General features: G+C 37.2%; 2 protein-coding genes across 2 annotated transcripts in view; one reads left to right on the forward strand and one right to left on the reverse strand.

The window, feature by feature from the left end:
* LOC143211118 (acyl-CoA Delta-9 desaturase-like) overlaps positions 1-23,744 on the forward strand; it is a 285,417-nt gene that overhangs the window by 115,851 nt on the left and 145,822 nt on the right. The window lies entirely within an intron of this gene.
* LOC143211117 (uncharacterized) overlaps positions 1-23,744 on the reverse strand; it is a 38,334-nt gene that overhangs the window by 5,278 nt on the left and 9,312 nt on the right. The window contains exons 5-6 of the mRNA XM_076428574.1: positions 4,747-5,023; positions 1,748-1,980 (exon numbers count right to left, since the gene is read on the reverse strand). Of these exons, the coding sequence (XP_076284689.1) occupies positions 1,748-1,980; positions 4,747-5,023 (510 nt within the window). The remainder of the gene's footprint in view (positions 1-1,747; positions 1,981-4,746; positions 5,024-23,744) is intronic.

The raw sequence follows: 23,744 nt of genomic DNA on the forward strand, positions 1-23,744 counted from the left end.
TACGACGATTTGCATAGCAATTATACGGGGCGCAAGTATCGACGCATTGTAATGCAAAATTTAATGGAAAATAAATTTCGCTCTCGGTGACACCCTTCTGCCGGTCGCAACGGGAGCGAACGCAATTCACCAAAACAGCCAGTTCGAATAATGTTTCTCGCGTTGCCTCCGCGCAAGTACGATCCATTATATTCCCGTCGCGTCTGATATTTTATTAGCGGAAATTGGAATAACGCCGTTGATATAGGTCTTCGGCGCGAAAACCGATCGCGGATTGTTGTTTCGCCCGCCGAAAACGCGATGCTTAATTAAACCCGACCGTTCGGACGCCATTTGCCGTCGTCCACCGTCCAATGAGACGGTGGCGTGCCGGGTTTAAGCATCTTTTAATGGAAGACGGAACGATCCTGAAATTAATTTCTTTTAGTTTTATCTTCTGCTCGTAATTGCGGAAAAATGTAACGCGCGGGATGTCTCGATTGAAACATTAATTTTCAAAAACATTCCGCACAGAATGGCTGCCTAGCACTAGCATTCCATCGACACCTGTGCACTATCAATAGGACCTCTGCTCTTAATTGCAATTTGTTCATACAGGGTGGTCTAGTACAGTGGTCGGCGAATTCATTAGTCGAAAGCAGAGGTGGGCATTATTTGGCGAAACAAATATTTCAAATACTATTTAATATTTTAGATCTTATTTTGCTTAAAGAAAATAGTATTTTAAATAAGATATACAATTTCGAAAATAAAATATTTCTATTTTAACAATCTGAACCTCAAAATAAAATATTTCTATTTCAACAATCTGATCCCCGAAATAAAATATTTCTATTTCAACAATCTGATCCCCGAAATAAAATATTTCTATTTCAACAATCAGAAACACGAAATCAAATATTTTACTTTTTGCATTGTTATAATACTCTGAGAAACCGCATAAACATACAGTCTATCTTATCGTTAAGAAACGATTCACACCCATAAATGTATTGAATTTGAACCATTATTTTCAGCAATAATATTTAAAATTAAAATTGAAAATAAAGACAAATACAAATATTTTCAATATTCTTCAAATAAAATACTATTCTCAAAAAAATACTGCCTCAAATAAATTATTTTATTTTCAAAAATTATATACTGCATCAAATAAAATATTTTATTTTCAAAAATTACTGCATCAAATAAAATATTTTATTTTCAATTTTTATTTACTATTTAAAATACTATTTCCTTCAGTCGAAAGAACCAAATATCGACAGAATAACGATTTAGATTTCTTTGAGAGCCTTTGTTTACAAGAACCCTGTTTTTAAAAGTCGGTTAAAACTAAGTACTCTGAATCAAACCAGATATCATACTATATGATAATTTTATACATTGGTAAAAATCACATTATTAAAATTAGAACCTTGTCATGTTTAAAGCATTATTAAATGAAAATAAATGTAATTACGTCATTCGTGGAACTATTCTCTCTTATTGTAGTCTCCTTTATATTATACTTGGCAACCAAAGTTTTTTCGCATTTTCTAAAACAGCGGAGATAATGAAGTGCCAATATGTACTGGACCACCCTGTATATAAATTAATTGGACAGCAACGGTTTGTAGATGTTGCGCGCGAAGGAAATTGTTAAGAATCTTTCGGGGAACGTGCAAGGATCGGAAAGAGCTAAAATTTGTTCCAAGTTTTAATTAGTAGTTCAGCGAGAGACCGAAATTCATCAACTTCAATCGTATACCTGTGTACTATTTGTCTAATGTCCTTGATATGCTTGTCCTTCTCCATGACTTCCTTCTCCAAGTTCTCGACTTGTCCAGTCGCGTTGTTTAGGTCTGTTTGCAGGTTCATCCTCTTCACCATCAGCTTGTTCATCTCCTTTTGCGTTTTGTCCGCAGTGGTCTTCTGCTCCTTCAGCAAACTTTCGAGCTTCGCAATGTTAGCGTTCGCTGTTTCTATAGTTGCATGCGCTGCCTATAGGAATGGGAGACAAGTGACACTGATTAAATCGTTATCTCGTGGGACAAGAGGAATCACGTTTTTCTCATCACAATGTGACCAAACATAACATAATTCACATCATTACGAATTGTACAAATGTAAGACAGCAGTTGCCCAACGCCGCAAATTTTCATCACACTGCCAAACGAGTTGCATTGTGATGCCGTCCATCTTTAGCAGAAGAGTTCAATAAGTTTCCCGACAGAACTTTCCGTAGAACCGATCGAAGTCCCGGCTGGCGACTGCCACAGGTTCATTCCGGAAAGATAAGCTTCATTCTCGGGATCGTTTCTTCGGTCGGCGCGAAGCGGAATTCAGTTTGTTCGAGTTGTGCGCCGCGGTATCCGCTATCGCGGTCGAGCGGCGTCGTTTCATTTCTGTTACCATTCGAGAAACTTGTTGAACTTTTCCGTACACTTGAATGTCATCGGACGATTTCTTCGATTCCTCGAGAGCCGCGGGGCAACACCGTTGGCTCCACGAAGTTCGCGTTACTCCGAGCTCGAGGAATCCAGCGGACATTTTAAACATGACACAGGAAGTCTTTAATTTTGACGGGTCCCATGGAAATCACCGACACAAATTCCCCCGACACGGTTTTCACCGACAACATTTCACCGACTCCATATTTGACCGACAATAACTTTGGTCGACAACGCCTTTGACCGAAAACAATTTCGACCGACAACAAATTTTATCGGCAACGAATTTGACCGACAACTATGCAAAGTTTCAACCCTCTGTATCTCGATCCGGAGGGTAGTTATGGGGTAAAATCGAAAAATCAGTTTTTTGGCCTATTTTCCCTAGTTAATGATGTTTAGAAATTCTGAAAAAATCTGACACATGTCAAGAATCCAGATACATACTTTGCAATTGGTTGCAGATTTTTAAAGTGAAAATCCTGCTTGTAAAAAATCAAAATCCTCAGAAAAATCGAAAAAATGCAGATTTCACATGGAAGTTTTAGAGTGTCCACATTTATATTTTTACAGTAGCTATATATTGTTATAGGTATTGTTCATGAATTTTTTCAGATTTTTTGGTTTGGTGCGCCGTTGTTAAAGAAAATAAAAACCGATTTTTTCGGCGTTTTTTCCGCGAAGAACTAAGCTAACCTTAAAATTGTTACGTTCTATTTATTCTGCGAGTCTATCAGGGACTGATAAACCTTGTACATTGTACAGAAGTAATGAAACAATGAAATCAACTTAATTAATATTTGTACAGTATAAACACAGTATGTGTATTATCATATGTATTATATGTATTATCATACTGTGGTCGTCTCAAGTCGTTGTGGATCAAATTCTTTGTCGGTCAAAATCGTTGTCAATCAAATTCGTCGTCGATCAAATTCGTGGTCGGTCAAAATCATTGTCGGTGAAAACCGTGTCGGGGAAATTTGTATCGGTGATTTCCATGGGACCCAATTTTGACAGACTAAAATATGTCGAGGAGGATCGATCATGAAATCTTCAACGGCTTAGTTTCATTTATTATATCTTTGTATATTTTGTCCCATGTTCGGCTTTATTGCATCGGCGGACTCATTGTAGTCGAAGGATGCTCTCCGAATTTCGCTATTTACTAAACAAACAAGCGGGGCAATGCATTGTGTAAACGCGACTCGCAGATTCGAATTCGTGCAATTTAGGTCCGACGGCATTGAATCTTGCAGAAAATAGGGGACAATGCATACCGCGAGCACAATGCCTCGGAGAAATTCTAAACTCCCGGGAAAATCGAACGGGACCTGAGTTTTCACCGCGTCCGAACGAATCTTCGATAATTGCAACTTCGCGCGACGATTAAACGTTAAATCGAAAAGTTAGATACGCCTAACTAAATTGTGGAAAATCGATTTCATAGCGATACGCCGCAAGAGATTCTTGAAGATAACGATTTTAGGAAAATGTGGAACAACGTAATTACGAAGAGAAGTAGAAGAATTTAAAAATACCGTTGAATATCAAAATTCTCTTCCTGAATTGCAACAAACTGGAGTCAAATGGAAATTCATTTCCTTTCTTAATATGTTTAATACCTATCAAATAGAAATTTATTTTCTTACTTAAATAATAATTTTCAACCTACTAAATACATTAAGAAATAAAATATATTTTTCTTTCATTCCAGTTTTTTGCAATTCAGCAAGAAAATTTTTATTTTGCATATAGATTCGCTGTCAGTTGAAATTTTGTTTCAAAAATTTGAAAATTTTCAGTCTGAAGAACATTTTCTTATAATTGGAACTTTAAAGACAATCAGTATTAGTTGTATTCGCCCACTTTAAAATTCTTCTTTTATCAGTTAAAAATTGCTGGATACCAATTCCAGAATTTCAATAGTAACAATTGTCCACCGAGATACAATTTAAACATTTAGAAAATCCTCAAACACAACTCCCACCTGGATGAATATAATTCTTAACACCAGAAATACATAGAATTCCGTAATAAAAATCACAACAATACAGTGGAAGATTTTAGCGCGAACATTACGATCTATGCAGCAATGAATCCGCCTTCCCAACAACTCCGCAAAATGATTAAATCATTGGAAAATGAAAAATGGACCGCTTTGATTAAATTTTTCGTTTTCACGGAGCGTCTAACTTCTAAGCTTCGGCGAAGAAGTTATTTCCGGCTCGATTGCGCTGCGAATTAAGCCGCGCCGTCCATCGCGGTGGCTTCTGTAAGCTGCAGCGTGGCTGAAACTTATTTATGAAACCCTTACCTCCAGCTCATTCGTCGCTACGGTCAGCTCCTCCTGCAGCTGGAGCATCTCGTCCTCCGCCCTTAGCTTCGCCCTTCGTTCTCCCGAGATCTCGCTGAGCTGCTTATCGATGGTCTCGCGCATCTCGTTTATCTGATGTTCGTACTCGCTGTTCCGTTTTTCCAAATCGACCGTGTACAGGGACGAGTTCTTCAACCGTTGCCTCAACGTATCCATCTCGCTCATTAGCTTCTCCTTCTCCTTCATCAGGTTCTCCTTCTGCTTGCTCGCGGAGATGCTGCGAATTCCATTGAATTATTCAACTTTTACGAGGCACGCGAGACAAAGAAGATAATTGCGCGAATGTCTTCGTTCTTTGCGTCGCGAACGTGACACGGAAATCAAATTTTCTAAACAAGTGAAAGAGAAGTCGAATTTTGAAGACGGAAAGCTGCTTCTCCACTCTCTACATCAGGCCCGAGCTAATTCTTCCTCGCTGTCACTTCAAGACTACCACTATCAACTACACTAACGAGCATAACTGATTCAACACACTTTAAATCAGAATAACTTTCTTCATGAATGGACCAAACGACTTTAATTTCTCTGCAAGGCTAGAAGAATTAGTTTAGTAAATGATGTGTAATAAATATGTTGAAAAAACGCATTTGGACGGAATTGTGAAAAATAACAGTAAAAATTGATTTTTACTACTTTTTTAACTGGGCCAATAACGAAAATTTGAAAGATGTGTTTGGTCAAAACGTATAAATTATATACGCTCTGAAAATTTCATTGAAATTGGTTAATTGGTTTATGAGTTATAATAGATCAAAAGTGGCAAAAATTGCAATTTTTCAAGATTTTCGGTTTTACCACTTTTGATCGATCATAACTCGCAAGCCAATTAACCAATTTCAATGAAATTTTCAGAGCGTATATGTATAATTTATACGAGTTGACCAAACGCATCTTTTAAATTTTCGTTATTGGCTCAAAAACTCTGGCAAAAATCAATTTTTACTATTTCTTTTCTCAATTCCGACCAAATGCATTTTTCAAAATATTTTTTAGACGTCATTTATTAAACTAATTCTTCTAGCCTTACAGGAAAATTGTTGAATCAGTTATGCTCGTTACTGTATCTGATATTGAGAAATCCATTTTCTTAAATTTTCATTTGGATTGTTCACGCATTTCCGATAACCTGACAAATAAATTTTTCAAACAAAAGTTGGTCAGTGATCACACGATAATGTATCTTGTATATACTTGTATACTCAAGTATATTCTAGTATGTTCTATTAAATTCTTGTACATTTTAGTATACAGTGGCCGAAATTTCTATAAAGTCATCTTTTTCATAGATATTTTAAAAATATCACCATTTTTGTGTAGATTTATCGTATCTGGTCTTGTGCCTTGTAGACACTCGGATAGAGGGACTGCGTACTCTTTTCTGTGTGGTGCAGAACACAAGTGCGAAGTTTCTATAAAGTCACTTAGTGTTTCTCTGTATTCTGAGCAGAGAACTACGGAAAACTGCGAATATTCTAAAAGTATTAGTTTTAGAACTCACAGAAATCCTGTTTGTTATAATTTGATTCACGTGTCTGAGAATGCCGAGAGGAAAAGTACTAACAAGTGAAGAAAAAGCATCAATCGATGCTTATAAAGATATGGGCTGCTCTAATCGCGCAATTGCTAAGAAAACTAATCGGTCATATACTGTGATTAATAATTATATCAATTTACGTGAAAATTACGGAAAAAATCATCTTAAAGGTAGTGATAAAAAATAGTCGAAGAGACAACATTCAATATTAATGAGGTCTGCAGCTACATATATATAAGGAAAGGAAAAATGCAGCACAATTTCGAGCTGAATTGGAGCTCCCAGTAACAACAAGACGTGTGCAACAACTTTTAAATTCTTCTGGATAAAAATACAACGTAAACCAGGCCTTAAAGAAGTACATAAACCGGCCCGTATTGATTTCGCACGGGCACAAAACACAGTGACTTTATAGAAATTTCGGCCACTGTATTATAGTATGTGGAAAAATTAGCAAAAAGTTTTGTATTTAACCTCTTGTCCTAGGATCTATTTTACGGTTTCAGTGATTATAACATTTTTGTAGTTCTTGATTTTTTATAAAAGGAAAAATTTACATTTGTCGTATGCCTATATGTTCTCTAATAGCTGTACCTTAAGAAAACCAAAATAGAATTTCATTTTGGTTGAAAGGAAATTAATAAGATGTTTATTAGACTTATCCAGGATCTTCATCACGAGTTTGACACGATATTGAAAGATAAGTTTGCTTTTCCTTAACAAAATTGTAGTTTTTCCATCGATCTGTCCGAACACTGTGTGTCGTTTTAAAAATTAATAATTTCACGAAGGTCGACCAGAAGAATTACTTCAACTAACGAACAAAATTTAATTTTCCCAGATTCTTTTTATTGCACGAGTTGTTTATACATCTGAAATTGCGAATTATGAATAAAAATGGACTGACCTGTCGCGAACAGACCGAATCTGTAAAGGTCCCTAGATTTGCCCGAAGCGCAAGATTGGTGCCTATTCAAAGTGCATATTTAATATGCTTGCAGTTCGAAGGACCTGAGCAGTGTACGTAAAATGCAGAAAATTTTCTTGGAAGTCCAGTTCGATTTTAAACACAGTCAGATTTTGAGATACTACCTGATAGGGATGATGTGTTGGGTGAAGAAGTTGGAGTCGAAGGATTTTGTCTGTTAAAACTTTATCTGAAGATCGGAGAATGGATTTTCGAGTGGACCAAGACTTCGGTCTAAAGAAGAATTATATGCTACATAAACCCTGTGTGGTTTAAAGTAATAAATAGACTGCGGATCTTCATGCAAAATAAGAATTGTCTGCGTCGATTGCAAGATATAGAAACCAAATAGAATGTTATCTCCTCCCTTAATAATTTTAATAGATGTGAAAATCGTGTACTGACATCTGCAATTTTCAAAATTTTCCTACTATTTTGAGTTTCGTTTAGCAAATTTTCCTATAAATGCATTAAGATCCGCAGTCTAGTAATAAATGAATGATAATACAGGAGAACGAGAGAATTCGAAAAGAATCGTGGACTGAGTTCTATATGTACAAATCCATACAAATTAATATTCAGGAGTGGCGTGTTCGCGACCTATTAAGCTGGAATCGTAGGATTTCGTCTGTTAAAATTTTATCCGAAGATCAGAGAACGGATTTTCGAATGGACCAAGACTTCTGTCTAAAGAAGAATTATATGCTACACAAACCTTATGTGGTTTAAACTAATAAGCAAATGAAAATACAGAAGAATGAACACAAAGTAGAAAAATTGAGGAATTCGAGAAGAATCGTGGACCGAGTTCTATGTAGAAATTCAATAGAAATTTAATAGAAATTCATATTCGTGGGATTACAAAGGGTTCAGGAGTGGCGTGTTCGCGACCTATTTAGCTATTTTGAGAGGGGGATGCACAAAAGCAGAAGGCACTCTGCTGGTCCTCTGTCGCTGCAGCAGCGAGGGAAACGAAGCACATCTTTATGAGCTACTATGCCACAAGCTACGATCATGTTAGAACGGAATTGCAGGCCGATCGTCTGTTGACTGAACAGAGACGCCGCTCTATCGGGCACGCTTCTCTCCTCCGGGGATTAGACTCGACATCCTTGTACCCTCAATGCGATCACGATGAATACACACGAATGGCGTCCCGATGACGACGTCGTTTACCCTGATAACGGAGAACGTCGTGTACAAACTCACACGATTTCGAGCGAGCCGAGATATTCTTCAACAATCTCCGGATTACTCTTGCACACTTGTTTCTTATTTTTCGACTCCTTTCTGCTCGCAGCCTCCTAAACTGTGGAACTTGGGAAACTGATGTGTGCAAAAGTTGGAGGCAATCAGCAAACACGTGCCGCATTTGATACGCTCCCGGACAAAAAGATAGCACATCGTCTATTTTTTCTCATTTGGTAGAATAAACTGAAGAAAATGAGTATTTTATAATAATATGTCAACATATTCTGACATGCCTCTATATATAATGTACTGAATATCATCGACAATATTTACTTCCACAGAATTCTATAAATGAAAACGTAAATATTGTGGTTCGCAAGTGGGACAAAATGATAGCACGTGTAGTAAATCTACGCTTTCCAGTTACACTGAAGCTCGCGAATTGCGAACATCAACCTCAGAACATAGTTAATAAAGTCCGTGATATTATCTCGTGTTGTATATTTGTTTAAAAAAGGCAAAATATTATCAAAAATGGGTCGCGGAAAGAGATTGAACGCGTGTGAAATTAACACTGTAATAAAATTGGAAGAAGAACAATATTCAGTAACAAAAGTAGCAAAAATTATGAATAGAAGTCGAAAAGTAATAATGAATTTCTTGAAAAATCCGGAAAACTATGGTAAAAAGAAGAGTCCTGGACGTCCGCAAAGTCTAAGTGCCCGGGAACGTCGCACAGTGGTTCCAAATCCCCAAAAGCTGGCCAAAACCCCTAAACGTACTTCAATTTTTCCAAAAATTGGTATCCCATGGTTTTCGGGTCCGCTGATTACAAATCTGGACTCAAAATTCGAAAAAACAAAATGGCGGATCCAATATGGCGAACGCATACGTTAAAAAATGGTTAGTTCTGTTCAACAATTAGTATACTATGGTTTTCGGGTCCGCTGAGTACGAATCTGGACTCAAAATTCGAAAAAACAAAATGGCGGATCCAATATGGCGAACGCATACGTTAAAAAATTGTTACTTCTGTTTAAAAATTGGCATTCCGAGGTGTATCGTACGTATTGCGACCACAAAGCACAAGAAGATGCTCGGAAACTCATTTGAGTTGCATACGATAATGCATCATCTGAAAAATTTTGCCCGAATATCTGCTGTCTTTCTTCGCTTTGATCTTTCGCTGGAGGTTTCAAATTCTAAAGAAGGACGGCCAATGATGTTCGCATGATTGTCGCTGTCTGCAGGTATACGGAATGCAACAGATACATTAAGCCACGTAGCAAACTTTCTAAAAAAGAAATCTTCCGTTCTCTTTACTCTTCGCCATTTTGTCTTAATTTTAGAAATTAAAATCCCTAATGCGATCTTTGTTTCATGATTTACATCAATTAATTTCCCGTGCTGTTCGAATATCTGATTCTGAAGGTGTTCAGATATTATAGTAATATCACTATTCAAATAACACTTAATTATTTGAAAAATCTGTTTTCTCGTCACGAGACCCTGAAAGTAAATAATAGAAATCAATATTTGAAACATTTTGTCTAAGAATTAATTAAAAAGTTAATTAATTACTTCTATAAATTAATTTACTTAGACCTGTCTGTCCCTTAAAGGTCGCTTCCTCTCTATCTCTCTTATTAAAACGTTTATATCTCGGTAACAAATTAACGCAAAATAATGTTATTATATTGTTTTGAAATTGTCTGAATGTCAGCTATAAGAATATATTAAAAAAATAACTTTTTTTTCACAAATTGACCCGTGACCTTCGCAGGACATTTCAAGGTCACTAATAAGTCAAACGCATACCATCGTCAAATGTGTTCCTTCAAACCGTAAAATTTTTATTTGAAACATTTTTTAGTATCATTCATACTTTCCGAGATATTTTGGTGAAAGCTAATAAAATGCTTACACTGAGTTATATAAAATGGTGGTACGTGAGAAATGGCGCGAATTGGCAATTAAGATTTTAGATTTTGCAAGATAATAGTATAATCTAAGACCCTATGTAAGTTATTTGCTGGAGGTGTGTGGAGGTTTTAACTTATCACTACATCTTTAAAATGTATGCGTCAAAATTTACGTTCCCCTTCCGTGTAATTGTTAACCGGTTAACATTAACAATTCAGCACTAAAAACGATTGAACTTACCTCCACAAACTGTATCCATTATGTAGTATAAAAATCAGTAGCTTCCAATATAACTTATACACTTTGCACTTATATTTCGTACGTACGCTCACGCGCGTGAAAAATGCCTGTCTAACGAAAGCGAAGTTTCGACTACGACTGCAACTCAGGTAAAAAAATGCAAGCATTTTCCCGTTTACCCCACTACGGAGTCACTATTAGAGTACCCATCCCAATGGGTAAAAACGTCCTAGCTCATAATTCATTTTTGGGGTTTTGGCCAGCTTTTGGGCGTTTGGAACCACTGTGCGTCGTGTCGTGCAATACTAAGAGCAGCATCCAATTCTAAGATGACTGCAAGGCAAATTGCACAAAGTGTTGGTGTAAACACTAATATAAGGAATGTGAGATGTGTTTTACAAAAATGCAAATACATACAACGAAGAAAATTAAAGAAAAAGTCTTGGTCAACTGTGCAACATAAGAACAATCGGTTACACTTTGCGGAAAAGAATATTCATATGCGAAAGAAATGGCGAAGAATAATATTTACGGATGAAAAGAGGTTTAACTTACAATTAGATGGACCTGATGGTCTGAGTTACTATTTTCACGATATGCGAAAAGAGGAACAGTTTTGGTAAAACTAGGAACACTATGGTAAAATCGAAATCAAATTTATAACAGGAAAAATGAATAGCAAAATAATAAACACGTACGCGACCAGAATTGCTGGAGAGAAGTATACTTTTCAGCAGGATAATGTCGCAGTACACACAGCAAAAGTAGTAAAAGAGTACTTTTCTCGAGAAAAAATTCGCGTTTTAGATTGGCCAGCAAGATCACCCGACCTCAACATTATTGAAAATTGTTGGGGAAATCTTGCACGAGCTGTACACTCGCCGAAATTTCTATAAAGTCACTGTGTTCTGTAATGAATTCTTATAATTATACCATTACCAATGAAAAATTTGTATTTGGTAGCATTTCGGGATTACATAAAGAAAGCATACACACCGATTTCAAAACATAAGTATAACATTTATTGATAAAAGAAAACAAAAATATAATTTTACACAGAACAGACTGCGAAATTTCTATAATGTCATTTTCGTTTTATACGGATAAAGTTGAAATTAACAATTGTTTTTTTATTATATCTATTTTAATATTTAGTGTAACCTCCATTTTTTTGAATTACATTAAAAAATGCGATTGGGCATTGACGAAACTAACTTTTGTAGCGTTTCTGTTTTAACAGACGCCCATGCTTCAGTTACCGCATCCCTTAGTTCGCTAATGGAGTTGTATTGTTTGCAGTTTTTATAAACTTGTCGCGCAATGATACCCCAAACATTTTCAATAGGATTTATGTCCGGGGAACAAGCAGGCCACGGCAAAACATTGATATTTCTTTCAAGAAGCCACTGCTTTGTGTGCTTCGACGCGTGCACTGCAGCATTATCATGCTGATAAATAAAATTGTCATCTTCAGTATTTTCTGTAAAAGGTATTAGAACCATGTCTAACAAATCCGTATAATTTTCCGAATTCATTTTGTGATTTATGAAACACATTGGAGTTCTTTTGTCAGCTTTTCAACGCAGCCCATATCATTAGGGAACCACCGCCAAAGTTACGACTCATTGTCACACTTTTCTCATTTCTCAGATCAATTAAAAAACTCTATAAATCTTTGCCAAAGAGAATGATGGTTGTTATTAAATGTAAAGGAGGAGCCACAAAATATTAAGCATTAATTGTCATTCGTTGATTTACTGTTATACATAATTTTAAGTTAAATGTGCTATCATTTTGTCACACCATATTTCCTTAAAAATTCTTTTTTTTTTAAATAAAAATTTTATACACTGGAGAAATTCAATTCAATTTCATTTGTGTCTGTTTATAGCGATATGTTGCAAGAATGTGTAAAAATAAAACCTTGGTTGTAATGTTAAATAAATAAATATTACGTTAATTTTAAAGTGTGCTATCTTTTTGTCCCGGAGTGTAATTCCTGCGGGAATTATCGAAATATTGAAAACGGAATTCGAAAATTTTCCGAGTTTTCGAAATAAAATTGCGGTCCCCGGACTTTTCCGTCTGAAACCCGGACACTTTTAACTAGTTTCCAAGTTAGATATGCTACCATAAAGAAAAGATTCGGACAGGAAATTCAGTCTAGTAATTTCAGGAAATTCAATTATCAGTAGTTGGGAATCGTTCTTAAATTAATTTCATCCGATATCTCTAGTAGAGAAGAGCCTTTTTCGGGACAATTTCCTTTTATTGTAGCCTGAGGCTGTCCAAATTCCGAGTTTCGTCTCTTACAATCCTACGACCGCTATCACTTATTCAAATAATGTGCTCTAAACTCGTTTTCGATTGACGGACCGCTTAGAAGGCGCTTCCGGGCGCTTCCGTTCTCTGAAACTCTGATTACCTCGCTTGTTAGTAGGAATTTCCACTTAAGAATATTCCGTTCGTCTTCTTCGGAAGATTTCCTCATAAAATGAGTATAAACTCGCCCTATCTAAGATGAAGGAAAAATGTTTTGAAAATTCCCCTCTACCTCTCGTCTTTTATAACACCCCCACTTTTGGAACGCCCTGTATCTCGACCAAGGGCTAGGCCAAGAATAACCCTTCCCTCTCTAATGAAAAGAAGTATTATAAATCAATTATAAACCATGGAGAACTTGAAATCACTGTAACTGTAAAAAAAATCGCAAGGAGTGAATAGTTTTGCAAGAGCTGTACATATGTTCCCAGAGTTGCATTAACATCTTCAAAAGTCTCCGAGGGGTGTGATTTCTGTTCAGTGTTAAATATTCGAACACGAATTGATAAAAAAACGTCCTGCATATTATTCAAGGCTGGCTGAATTTGATTTGCATACTCGGTAAGCAAGCATGCATGCATGCACACGTCCGGCGAACACCTAACCGCCGATAACGTAGAATCGAATTAATCCGAAGATCCGAACGCTTTTGATGGAAATTAAATCCCACGAACGGCTCGAAAACACACCGCAGACACATGGTGCTCCACCTAAGTGATAGGGAATTGTGGCTTTGAAGGATTTCTAACAGGATCCTTGAAGCGTTTGATCCGCCCGCGTTTGCTAAAGGCGACTGGGTTTCTCTAATCCGTAAATGTCTCACCTATTCGTTGCCTGGTACTCGATTAAAACGAGGAAGAACAAAACCGTTTTCTCCCTGGCACTGGAATCTCGGAACTAGCTACTCGACAATTATAAGAAATTATTTAGACAATTATAATCATTGCACGATTCGTTAATAGGTCCATTATGGACGACAATATTTCTCATATACTCCCATGAAAATATTAGTTCGAATTTCAACTAATAATTATTTCAAATAGCAATCCCAGCTTACAAATGTGTTCCTGGGATTAAAGAAAAGTAATTACTATTTCCAATACTTTTTATTTGAAATGTATCTGGTTCTGATAAAGAGTGATAAGATATCAGTTATTAAAGATATTAATTATTATTATGAAGAAGATTCTCGGAGGTTAAAGTTAAATTTAATCATTTAATGAAATTTTGTGATAAAATTTACACAGGATATAGTTTGTTGAAAAATACGTAACACGTATTTTTTCTTAGCTGCTGACATTCATGTTCAGGGTGTGAAAATAGTCCTCAAAGGTGGGGTGAGAACCCTATTTCTGTTTCTGTGTTTTGGTCAATGTTGTTTAGTCAAAAATTGCTTAATTAATATTTTAAAAATTCCTCTTTTCTTTGCAATATTTCTTATTAATTGTTTGTCGATATTTATGTAACTTTGTGTACGTAATCTATGGACCAAAATAGGGGACACGTGTTTTTGGAATTGTCTTGTTTTTGTCATTTAACAATAATGATTAGGTAATTATACAGAAAAGTACTGCCCACTCCGATTTTTATGAAATTTAAATATGTTATGCAGCAACACATTCTGAACAGCTTTCTCCTTTTCCAATATAGGGGGGTCGTTTTAGTTTTCGAGATATTTGCAAAAAACTATCGCGAATACTGTATTGAATTTTTCGTATTCCTGCACGCTGCGCTGCAACGTAAGTCTGTTTCGGTGCGACGTTTGTTTACATTTTGACGCTACAAACTTAAATTTTATCAAAATCGGAGTGGGCAGTACTTTTCTGTATAATTACCAATCCGACTAGTGGGGTATTTGATCAATCTAGGTGGCCAAAATTATTTTTTTGCTTAACACGTTTAAAATGTACCTACTAACTTATATATAGTATTTTATCTTTAAAAAAATTATTATAAACAAATAAAAATTAACAATTTTTATTGAAAGTATTATTTTTGACTGATTTAACAATATGCGCGAATTACTATAATATAAACAATATAATTTAAATTTCCTATTTCACCATATAATATAATATAATAGAATATAATATAATATAACATATGATACATCCACATTAATATAATATATATAATATAATATAATATATAATATTGCTGGGGCAGTTGTGTTTTCCGTGTCTATGAGGGCTACCCGTGATTCTTTATTAAGGGAAACTCCGTGTTTCTTGATTGGGGAGAAAACCCGCGCGTACCTGGGTCGGATTTCTGGAAATACCTGCTGGTTGTACCTCCAACGACGAGCACCAATTTTGCCAGCATCAATTTTATGGTAAACTCACATTTATTCATCTGAGAATGATGATACGCATGATTCTTCATTTGAAGATTCGTCCGCTTCCTCTGAAGAACTTGCTTCAATTTCATTTTCCTCGGGCGAAAGCATTTCCAGAGTTTCCGTTAAAAATGGCTTTACTTCTTTTCTGTATTCGTCTCATACTGCTTAAAACTGGATCGGAAGTCAGAAGCAATCGGTTCAGAACGTCTAAATTGCATGCCACTCTACAAAATTTTCTCGCATGGTGTAGTCGATATAATCGAAAATGTTTATTCCTTGCTTCAGCAGCTTCTTCCGACAGTTATCCAATTGCTAGCAATGCATGTTTTGCGATAATTGGACCATGAACAAGAATTTTATGTAATGTGGGGGTCATCGGATACCATGGATATAATTGCACATAAAATTTGGCTGTGTCTGTCGTGTATCGTGTGAATTTCTCAATGTTTATTTTACGTCCACTAGATAGTAATTCTAAAATTACTTTGAATTTGTGTATTAATTCGGAGTTTACACCAGTTATATCTGCAGCTACATCCGGATTTGCGAAAAATCTTCTACTAGTGTTGCCATCATTAGTATTGCCGAAACCCGACTTCGGTATGTCCACAAGCAGACCCATTTGAATTTTAAATTTCTCTTGTATTGATTTTTTCGTTTCATTGCAAATTTGTTTTTCCGTATCTGATCGTGCCTGTCATTTTTTAATTGGTAACTTATACGACAAGTGCAAGAGACTTTCGAATAATCTTATTCTCGCGTGTAAAATGGAGATGCCAAATTGTAATGCCTCTTCATTTATTCTGCTTGGCTGTTTTAAATTGTTAAAATCTTTCGAGGTTTCACCACAAATGTAATACCTCATAGTCGACAACGTTCCAGTCAAGGCGTTACATACTTTACCGTCGACCATGGTTAACAACACTTTCTGCTGCACGGATACCAGAGTTGGGCAGTATTTAAATAAAAAGTATCTAAATCCGGATCCAACTAAAAGATAAGTAACTAATATTCGCGATCTTAAGGTTCGGATCCAAAAGGATCTTGTATCCGAAGTTTAATTAGATACTTTTGTATCCGAAGCTACGGATCCATTTGTAACTAGTTTCTGTATCTAATTCAAAGATCCTTTCGGATCCTTCAAGATCCTTTTGACCAGCTCGAGGCTTGAATGAACACGTTCCGAGGCCCGAGGGTCGGGCCCCGAGACCTGAGCCCAGAACACAATAGCAGTACAATAAACACGGCCGGGGGATTGCCCGGCTGTGTTTATTGCACCACTCGGCCTAGGCGATCGAAGCAGCGGTGATGGGCAAAAATATTTAATTAGATACTTTTTCCAAGATATCTTCTCAACTAAAAGCAGTAAGCAGTGACCGAATTCTATCGAGTTTAGACTTTTCGGTGGAACATCCATACTTTCGCCAATCATACACGGACTTTAGAGTGCCGGAAGCCGCCTGCACCATTAGTCGGCGCACAGTGGGCCGAACCATGGCGAAATCGTTCGTGAGTGTAAACAACGAAATCGCGGAAGAATTTAAGACAGTGCAGTTCGTGTGCACTGTGCACCACAGCGGACATCTGGTCTTCACGAAAACGAAGTTTCTTTGGCGTGACAGCGCATTGGATTTCCCCCACGTACGAGAGGAAATCAGTAGCACTTGCCTGTCGACGCTTCGCGGGTGTGCATTCATTCGATAGAATCACAGACATGCTGAGCTCGATTCACGCCGAATTCGGGCTCACAAACGATAAAATCGTGGCGACGGTTACAGACAATGCCCGAAATTTCGTGAAAGCATTCAAACAGTTCGGTGTTAATGGGTGCGCGATCAGAACCGAGGACGAAGAGGACTTGCAGCAGTATATCGAGACGGGCTCGTCGCAAGCGGAAGAAGGCGAGGACGCAGAAGAAGAATCGGAAGAAGAAGAGGACATCGTAAACGACTTGTACATGGAGTACATACTGCCCCGCCATATCAGGTGTGCTGCCCACACACTGAACCTGTGTGTCACCACAGATATGATGAGTGCCATAGAAGGAGAAGAGCATCTATTGGCAATGTACAAGGCAGTGATGCACAAATGCAACATTTTATGGAGGGCGTCAATTCGACCGAAAGCGGCCGAAGAAATACAAAAGATATTAGGTCGTGCCCTGAAAAGACCCGTGGAAACCAGGTGGAATACCCTACATGATTCCTTGAAGCAGTTCCACGAGAATAGGGACAAGGTTCCAGATATATGTAGAGCCCTTGGAGAGAAGAATATGCTAAGGGAAAATGAATTCCTATATATTTACGAGCACCTGAAGTGCACAGCACCCATCGCCGCGCCACGGCGATCGACATATTGCAGGGGGAGAACAACATTTTCTACGGCACGTTGCTGCCTTGTCTTCTCTCCCTGAGAAGAAAATTAACAATGTTGGCAGAAAGTACTTGGACATTCTAGGGATCCTTGAGTGTCCACCTGCATCACAGCGTAGAGACTAGATTCCGGGATCACCTGAGATTCATCACAACGGAAGTGGACAAGGCGGGAATTGCGGCACTAACCCATCCGCATTTCAAGAATCGGTGGTTCAGTTGCATTGAAGAGAGCCACCGAGATGCGTTGATGACGTCATTGAACATACAAGTTATTGAGGAGCTGAAGAAGAGCAACCCGCCAGCCGCAGGCGTGTCAACATCGTCATCGTCATTGCCAACGACCCATGAAGATCTCTTTGATTTCGGTGACACCCCAACAGAAGAAACTATAGACTATGCATCCGAGGCATCCTTGCAGGTTTGTAAAATGTTGTCTACTTAATCAATACACTGTTCTGTATGTATGTCAGAAATTTTAAAAAAATTTGTTTTACAGATACTACATTTCCTCAAGGAAAAAACAGATAATTGGACAATTCTGGGCAAATATCCAGCCATTAAGGCAATATTTGTCAAGCAGAACACGCCGCTGCCGTCGTCAGTATCCGTCGAAAGGCTTTTTTCGTATGTGACAATGGCCAACTCACCGAAGAGGAATCGCCTTTCCGACGAAAAATTTGAGAGGCGAGTGCTGTTGAAAGCAAATTTGAAGAAGAGGTGATGAGATATCGTCCACCATCCAGCAACCAGGAACCAGGAAACAGCCCCCAAATAGACAGCAACGTGGAAGACAAGCGCCAGGATGTCAGGTTAGTTATAACATTACACGACTTACATACGAGTTATATTAAAGCTCCAATTGTACGTGTGACAAACACATTCTCATGCGAAAACGTTTCTCTCTTCATGTTATCGGAGACCGAAGGACGACGGCGAGGACGTCGGCGAGGACCAACGAAAAAACAACAGAAGAATCACCTGTTGCCAAGAAGAGGACGTTTCGTTAGAAGAAGACAAGTAAGAATCTCAACAGCAACAGCGGACAGATCTAATTGTAACAATTGTAAAAAAATTAATGCAAATTAATTGTAATCTTGACCTTGACATCTGGTGTCATGGACAACATTCTGAACAACTTTTCTGTATACTGTATACAGGGTGGGGCAATAACTATTAGCATCTCAGATATTCTCGAAATTATAAGTTTCACAGAAATATTTGCTAAAATAAAATTGCACAGTACGAAGGGGGCCATCCGGTGGCGATAATAGTTTTTTTGCAGGTGGAGGTACTTCGGACATTTGAAGATCACCTTAATTTTTTTAAAATGGAATAAGGTATTTTTTAATACATCAATCGGTGCAGCTGAACATTTATTATAAAGAAGTACTAACCTATGTATGTCGAAAAGTTAGTAGTTCAGGAGATATTACAATTTAAGTAACTCTAAAACACCATTACTGTAGTACTAATTGTAAGACGTTACACAAGCAAGTACACGCTAACGTCTTAGTACGACAGTAGTGGTGTTTTAGAGTTGTTTAAATGGAAATATCTCCTGAACTACTAACTTTTCGACATACATAGGTTAGTACTTCTTTATAATGAATGTTCAGCTGCACCGATTGATGTATTAAAAAATACCTTATTCCATTTAAAAAAAATTAAGGTGATCTTCAAATGTCCGAAGTACCTCCACCTGCAAAAAAACTATTATCGCCACCGGATGGCCCCCTTCGGACTGTGCAATTTTATTTTAGCAAATATTTCTGTGAAACTTATAGTTTCGAAGATATCTGAGGTGCTAATAGTTATTGCCCCACCCTGTATATCTACCCGTCGCGTCGCTCGGACTTAGTTTCCGAGATAATTGAATCCCAACAAAAACATTCTGTAAACAGGAGCCAAGTTCTTATGGCCGTAAAAAGTTGTGAGATCAAACAAAATACGGCCAAGTTGGTTAGCTTAGAAATACCTCTTGCAATACTGAAAAAAGCGTTTGTAAAAATTAGTTTAAAAGAACGCTATATAATTTTTAATGAATTACATGGAGGGCTAAATTATTCAAACTTGGCCGCTACCTAACTTTTATGGTCATTGGTTTAAAAAGTAACAAGTTTGAATAATTTAGCCCCCCATGTGACTCTTTAAAAATTATATAGCGTTCTTTTTAACTAATTTTTCAAACGCTTTTTTCAGTATTGCAAGAGGTATTTCTAAGCTAACGAACTTGGCCGTTACTTTTTAAACCATTGACCATAAAAGGTGTTAGGTAGCGGCCAAGTTTGAATAATTTAGCCCTCCATGTAATTCATTAAAAATTAAATAGCGTTCTTTTAAACTAATTTTTACAAACGCTTTTTTCAGTATTGCAAGAGGTATTTCTAAGCTAACCAACTTGGCCCTATTTTGTTTGATCTCACAACTTTTTACGGCCATAAGAACTTGGCTCCTGTTTACAGAATGTTTTTGTTGGGATTTCATCACTTTTTGTTGAAATTTCATCGATTATCAAGTTTATGGTTATCATTACTCTTATCCCTGATATGCTTTAGGTTAAGCCTTTTGAAAATTTCGTTATTTTTGCGGTAGGACGCACCGTTCCCGAAATACAGCCATTTTTTAATTTTAATTTTTTTTTCGAAAAATCAAAAGATCACATACGTCATGTGGTTGGGCATATCCGATATGCCCAGCGTAAGGTCTTTCGAAAATTTCGTTATTTTTGCGGTAGGACGCACCGTTCCCGAGATACAGCCATTTTTTATTTTTATTATTTTTTTTCGAAAAATGAAAAGACCACATACGTCATGTGGTTGGGAATACCCTATATGCTTTACGTTAAGCCTTTTGAAAATTTCGTTATTTTTGCGGTAGGACGCACCGTTCCCGAGATATAGCCATTTTCTATACATATGTTCTATCCTACGTACCTATTTCGTAATGTATTTTTTCAATACCACCCCTTTAAGGTGTAAAATTTCAAACTTTGACAATTATTCCTTCGATGGTTTGTTATGGTAGACCTGTGTGCCAAATTTCAAGCTTGTAGGTCAATGGGAAGTACCCAAAAGGTTTTGATGATCTGTCTGTCAGTCGGTCGGTCGGTCGGTCGGTCGGTCAGTCAGTGACAAATTTAACGATTTCTGAGGTCCTATATCTCGGAACCTACTAATGTTGGAAGATTAATGTTTTGTCAATATTGAGACATGATAGCATTTAACAACTGCACGAAATTACATCTCTCCATCTGTCTCCAGTGCCGAGTTATAAGCCTCTAAAAAACTGCTAAATTGTTTCGTGTAAAAGGTGGTAGTGCAAGAACTTGGCTGGTGCACTACCGTGCACCTAGATTTTCCGTATTCTCACACGCTCCGTGGAAATGTAAGCCTGCTCCGACGCGGCGTCAGTTGACCGTTTTTGTAAACACTGTTTTTGTAGTATGATAGATATAGTGCAGTGTGTGTAATTAATGAGATGATGTATACATGGTTGAAATATGTATCGTTATTGTCATTTATTTTGTTCTCTCGGTCGTACCCCTTGAAAGTTGAAACCTTAGTTTTGCTTTTTTTTTACATGCTTGTACCTTCTGTCTTATTGAACTGTTCAAAATTGAATAAATCATATATACTGTATATAAACCGTTTTCACCTTGTTCTATTTTCCTTTCATCTTTTGCTATCCATGTTTTCGTAAATTTTGAATCCAAATCCTTAGAAGGAATGACCCACCAAATCCTGTCACAGTTCTTGAAACACAACCCTATAAGTTTTTACATTATGTATCCCAAGCGTTTTCGTCCTAGGTCTTCCGATTAAGAAAAGTCTAAACTCGATAGAATTCGGTCACTGCTTACTGCTTTTACTCGTGAAGATATCTTCGAAAAAGTATTTATATAATTCAATATTTTTGTCCATCATCGGTGCCTCGGGCGCCTAGGCCGAGGGGTGCAATACACACGGCCGGGCAATCCCCCGGCTATTGTGTTCTGGGCTCAGGTCTCGGGGCCCGACCCTCGGGCCTCGGAACGTGTTCATTCAAGCCTCGAGCTGGTCAAAAGGATCTTGAAGGATCCGAAAGGATCTTTGAATTAGATACAGAAACTAGTTACAAATGGATCCGTAGCTTCGGATCCTTCTGCTTCGGATACAAAAGTATCTAATTAAACGTCGGATACAAGTTACTTTTGTATCTATATCTTCGATTAACTAATTAAAATTTTGTATCTTTTATTCGTGATCTGAGATTTGTATCTAATTACATATTTTGCCCAACTCTGCCTGAAACCATTTGAAGTGACATTTTCCTTTGCAAAAATGTTATTCGCGGCTTTGTTTGGGAGTTATTAACGAAAAACACGGACCAATGAGAGCGCGACCTAGACGCGTGTTGCCACAGTCGGCCCGGCGCGCCAACTGTCTATTGGCCGACTGTGGCAACTCGCGTCTAGGTCGCGCTCTCATTGGTCCGTGTTTTTCGTTAATAACTCCTAAACAAAGCCGCGAATAACATTTTTGAAAAGGAAAATGTCGCTTCAAATGGTTTCAGAAACCACCCCCTTTCGGGAAGTTCACGAATTTTGGGACACCCTGTATTTTTCAACAAACTATATCCTGTATACATTTCGTTAAAATCGTTACACTTGGTTGATGTCCCTTGTAAGAGGACTGCAGATTTTCAAGCAAAATAATTGAGCTACATATACATTTATTTCCTTTTTCAAATACGTGAAAAATAATATACAATGATATTTTTAAATTGTCCGAATGTTCTTACTGTTTCGGATCTATTAGGGCACAGACTTAAGATTTGTACAGACTGTGCATGCTATTGTTCAGTCGCGCCGGGATCCTGAATTACCGACCCTGTAGAAAATGCCCTAGTACGACAGCGGACTCTATCGAAATGGAACGGTCAGCTAGTGAACTACATGACGTTACAACGCGAAAGGTGTTTGGCTCAGGACGCTAGATTTTACAGCGTTGTCAGCTTTAAAAGTGCAATGTTGCCGGATTATATTCGTACAGTAACCGTCGATGCCCGCCTGCCCGCATCGGAAGCGTTTCAGCGGTTTCTTGTCTGCTTTCCGGAGCTGTCGAAATTCAGAGTCATATTGCTCCCTAATTTAAAGTATAGAATTTTCATTCGTTAATAATTTTATTAAACGATTATCTAAATATTCGTTGACTTGTTAAAAAATCTTTTTAATGTTTTTAATTGTTTATGTAAATATAAAATTTTTTAATGTTTTGATATTTTTAATTCGTAGATTGTTTAATGCATTCACGTAAACCTAATTATATATGTACGACGTTCACTTAAGTAATCTACAGAACAAAAGTATAGTTTTAAAAATTATGTTTTGTACATATTGGTAACAAATGTTAACGTATCAAACTAATTAATTTAAATTTGAATACGAAAGGTATTATTTTCCGATGCGGAAGTATTAAGAAAAGTGTAATCAATCATGCACGGCATGTGTAGGCTGATATTTGTATATTAAAAATGACGCGCTTTCCTTTCTGAACGGATGCAATTTTGGGTTTAGTTATTCCTTTTTTTCGACTTATATTCAAACCGATGCGAGTTTCAGGGTTTTTAATTTTTACTTAAAAAGGTGTCGTTGGCCAAGAGTGGTCACTAATATTGTTCTCGAGGTATAAATAGGATCATTTAGTCGTAAACAGTCTGCTGGTATTTTCTCGAGGCCTGCGGTATAGACAACGGACCATATAATAGCGGTGCGCTCGACTCGCCTCTACCTGAAACGGGGGTACACCATGGTACACCGCGTACTATCCCAGCTCATTGTAACACCAATTTCGAAGGCATGTCATTTCTAAAAAAATCGAAACCGGCTAAATATATAATGTTTAAAAATGTTGTAAATCAAATAAAATTTATACATGTGAACGTATGCAGAAATAATCAAAGTAAACACCATAAACTTGTGGAAGTTTGTTAAAAAAATTAACAATGCAAGAAACAAACTTGCATAACTATATTGAATAACTGCGTAGAATTATCAGATATTATTGCATA

The sequence above is a fragment of the Lasioglossum baleicum genome, chromosome 8, assembly GCF_051020765.1.
Source record: "Lasioglossum baleicum chromosome 8, iyLasBale1, whole genome shotgun sequence".
Lineage (NCBI taxonomy): Eukaryota > Metazoa > Arthropoda > Insecta > Hymenoptera > Halictidae > Lasioglossum > Lasioglossum baleicum.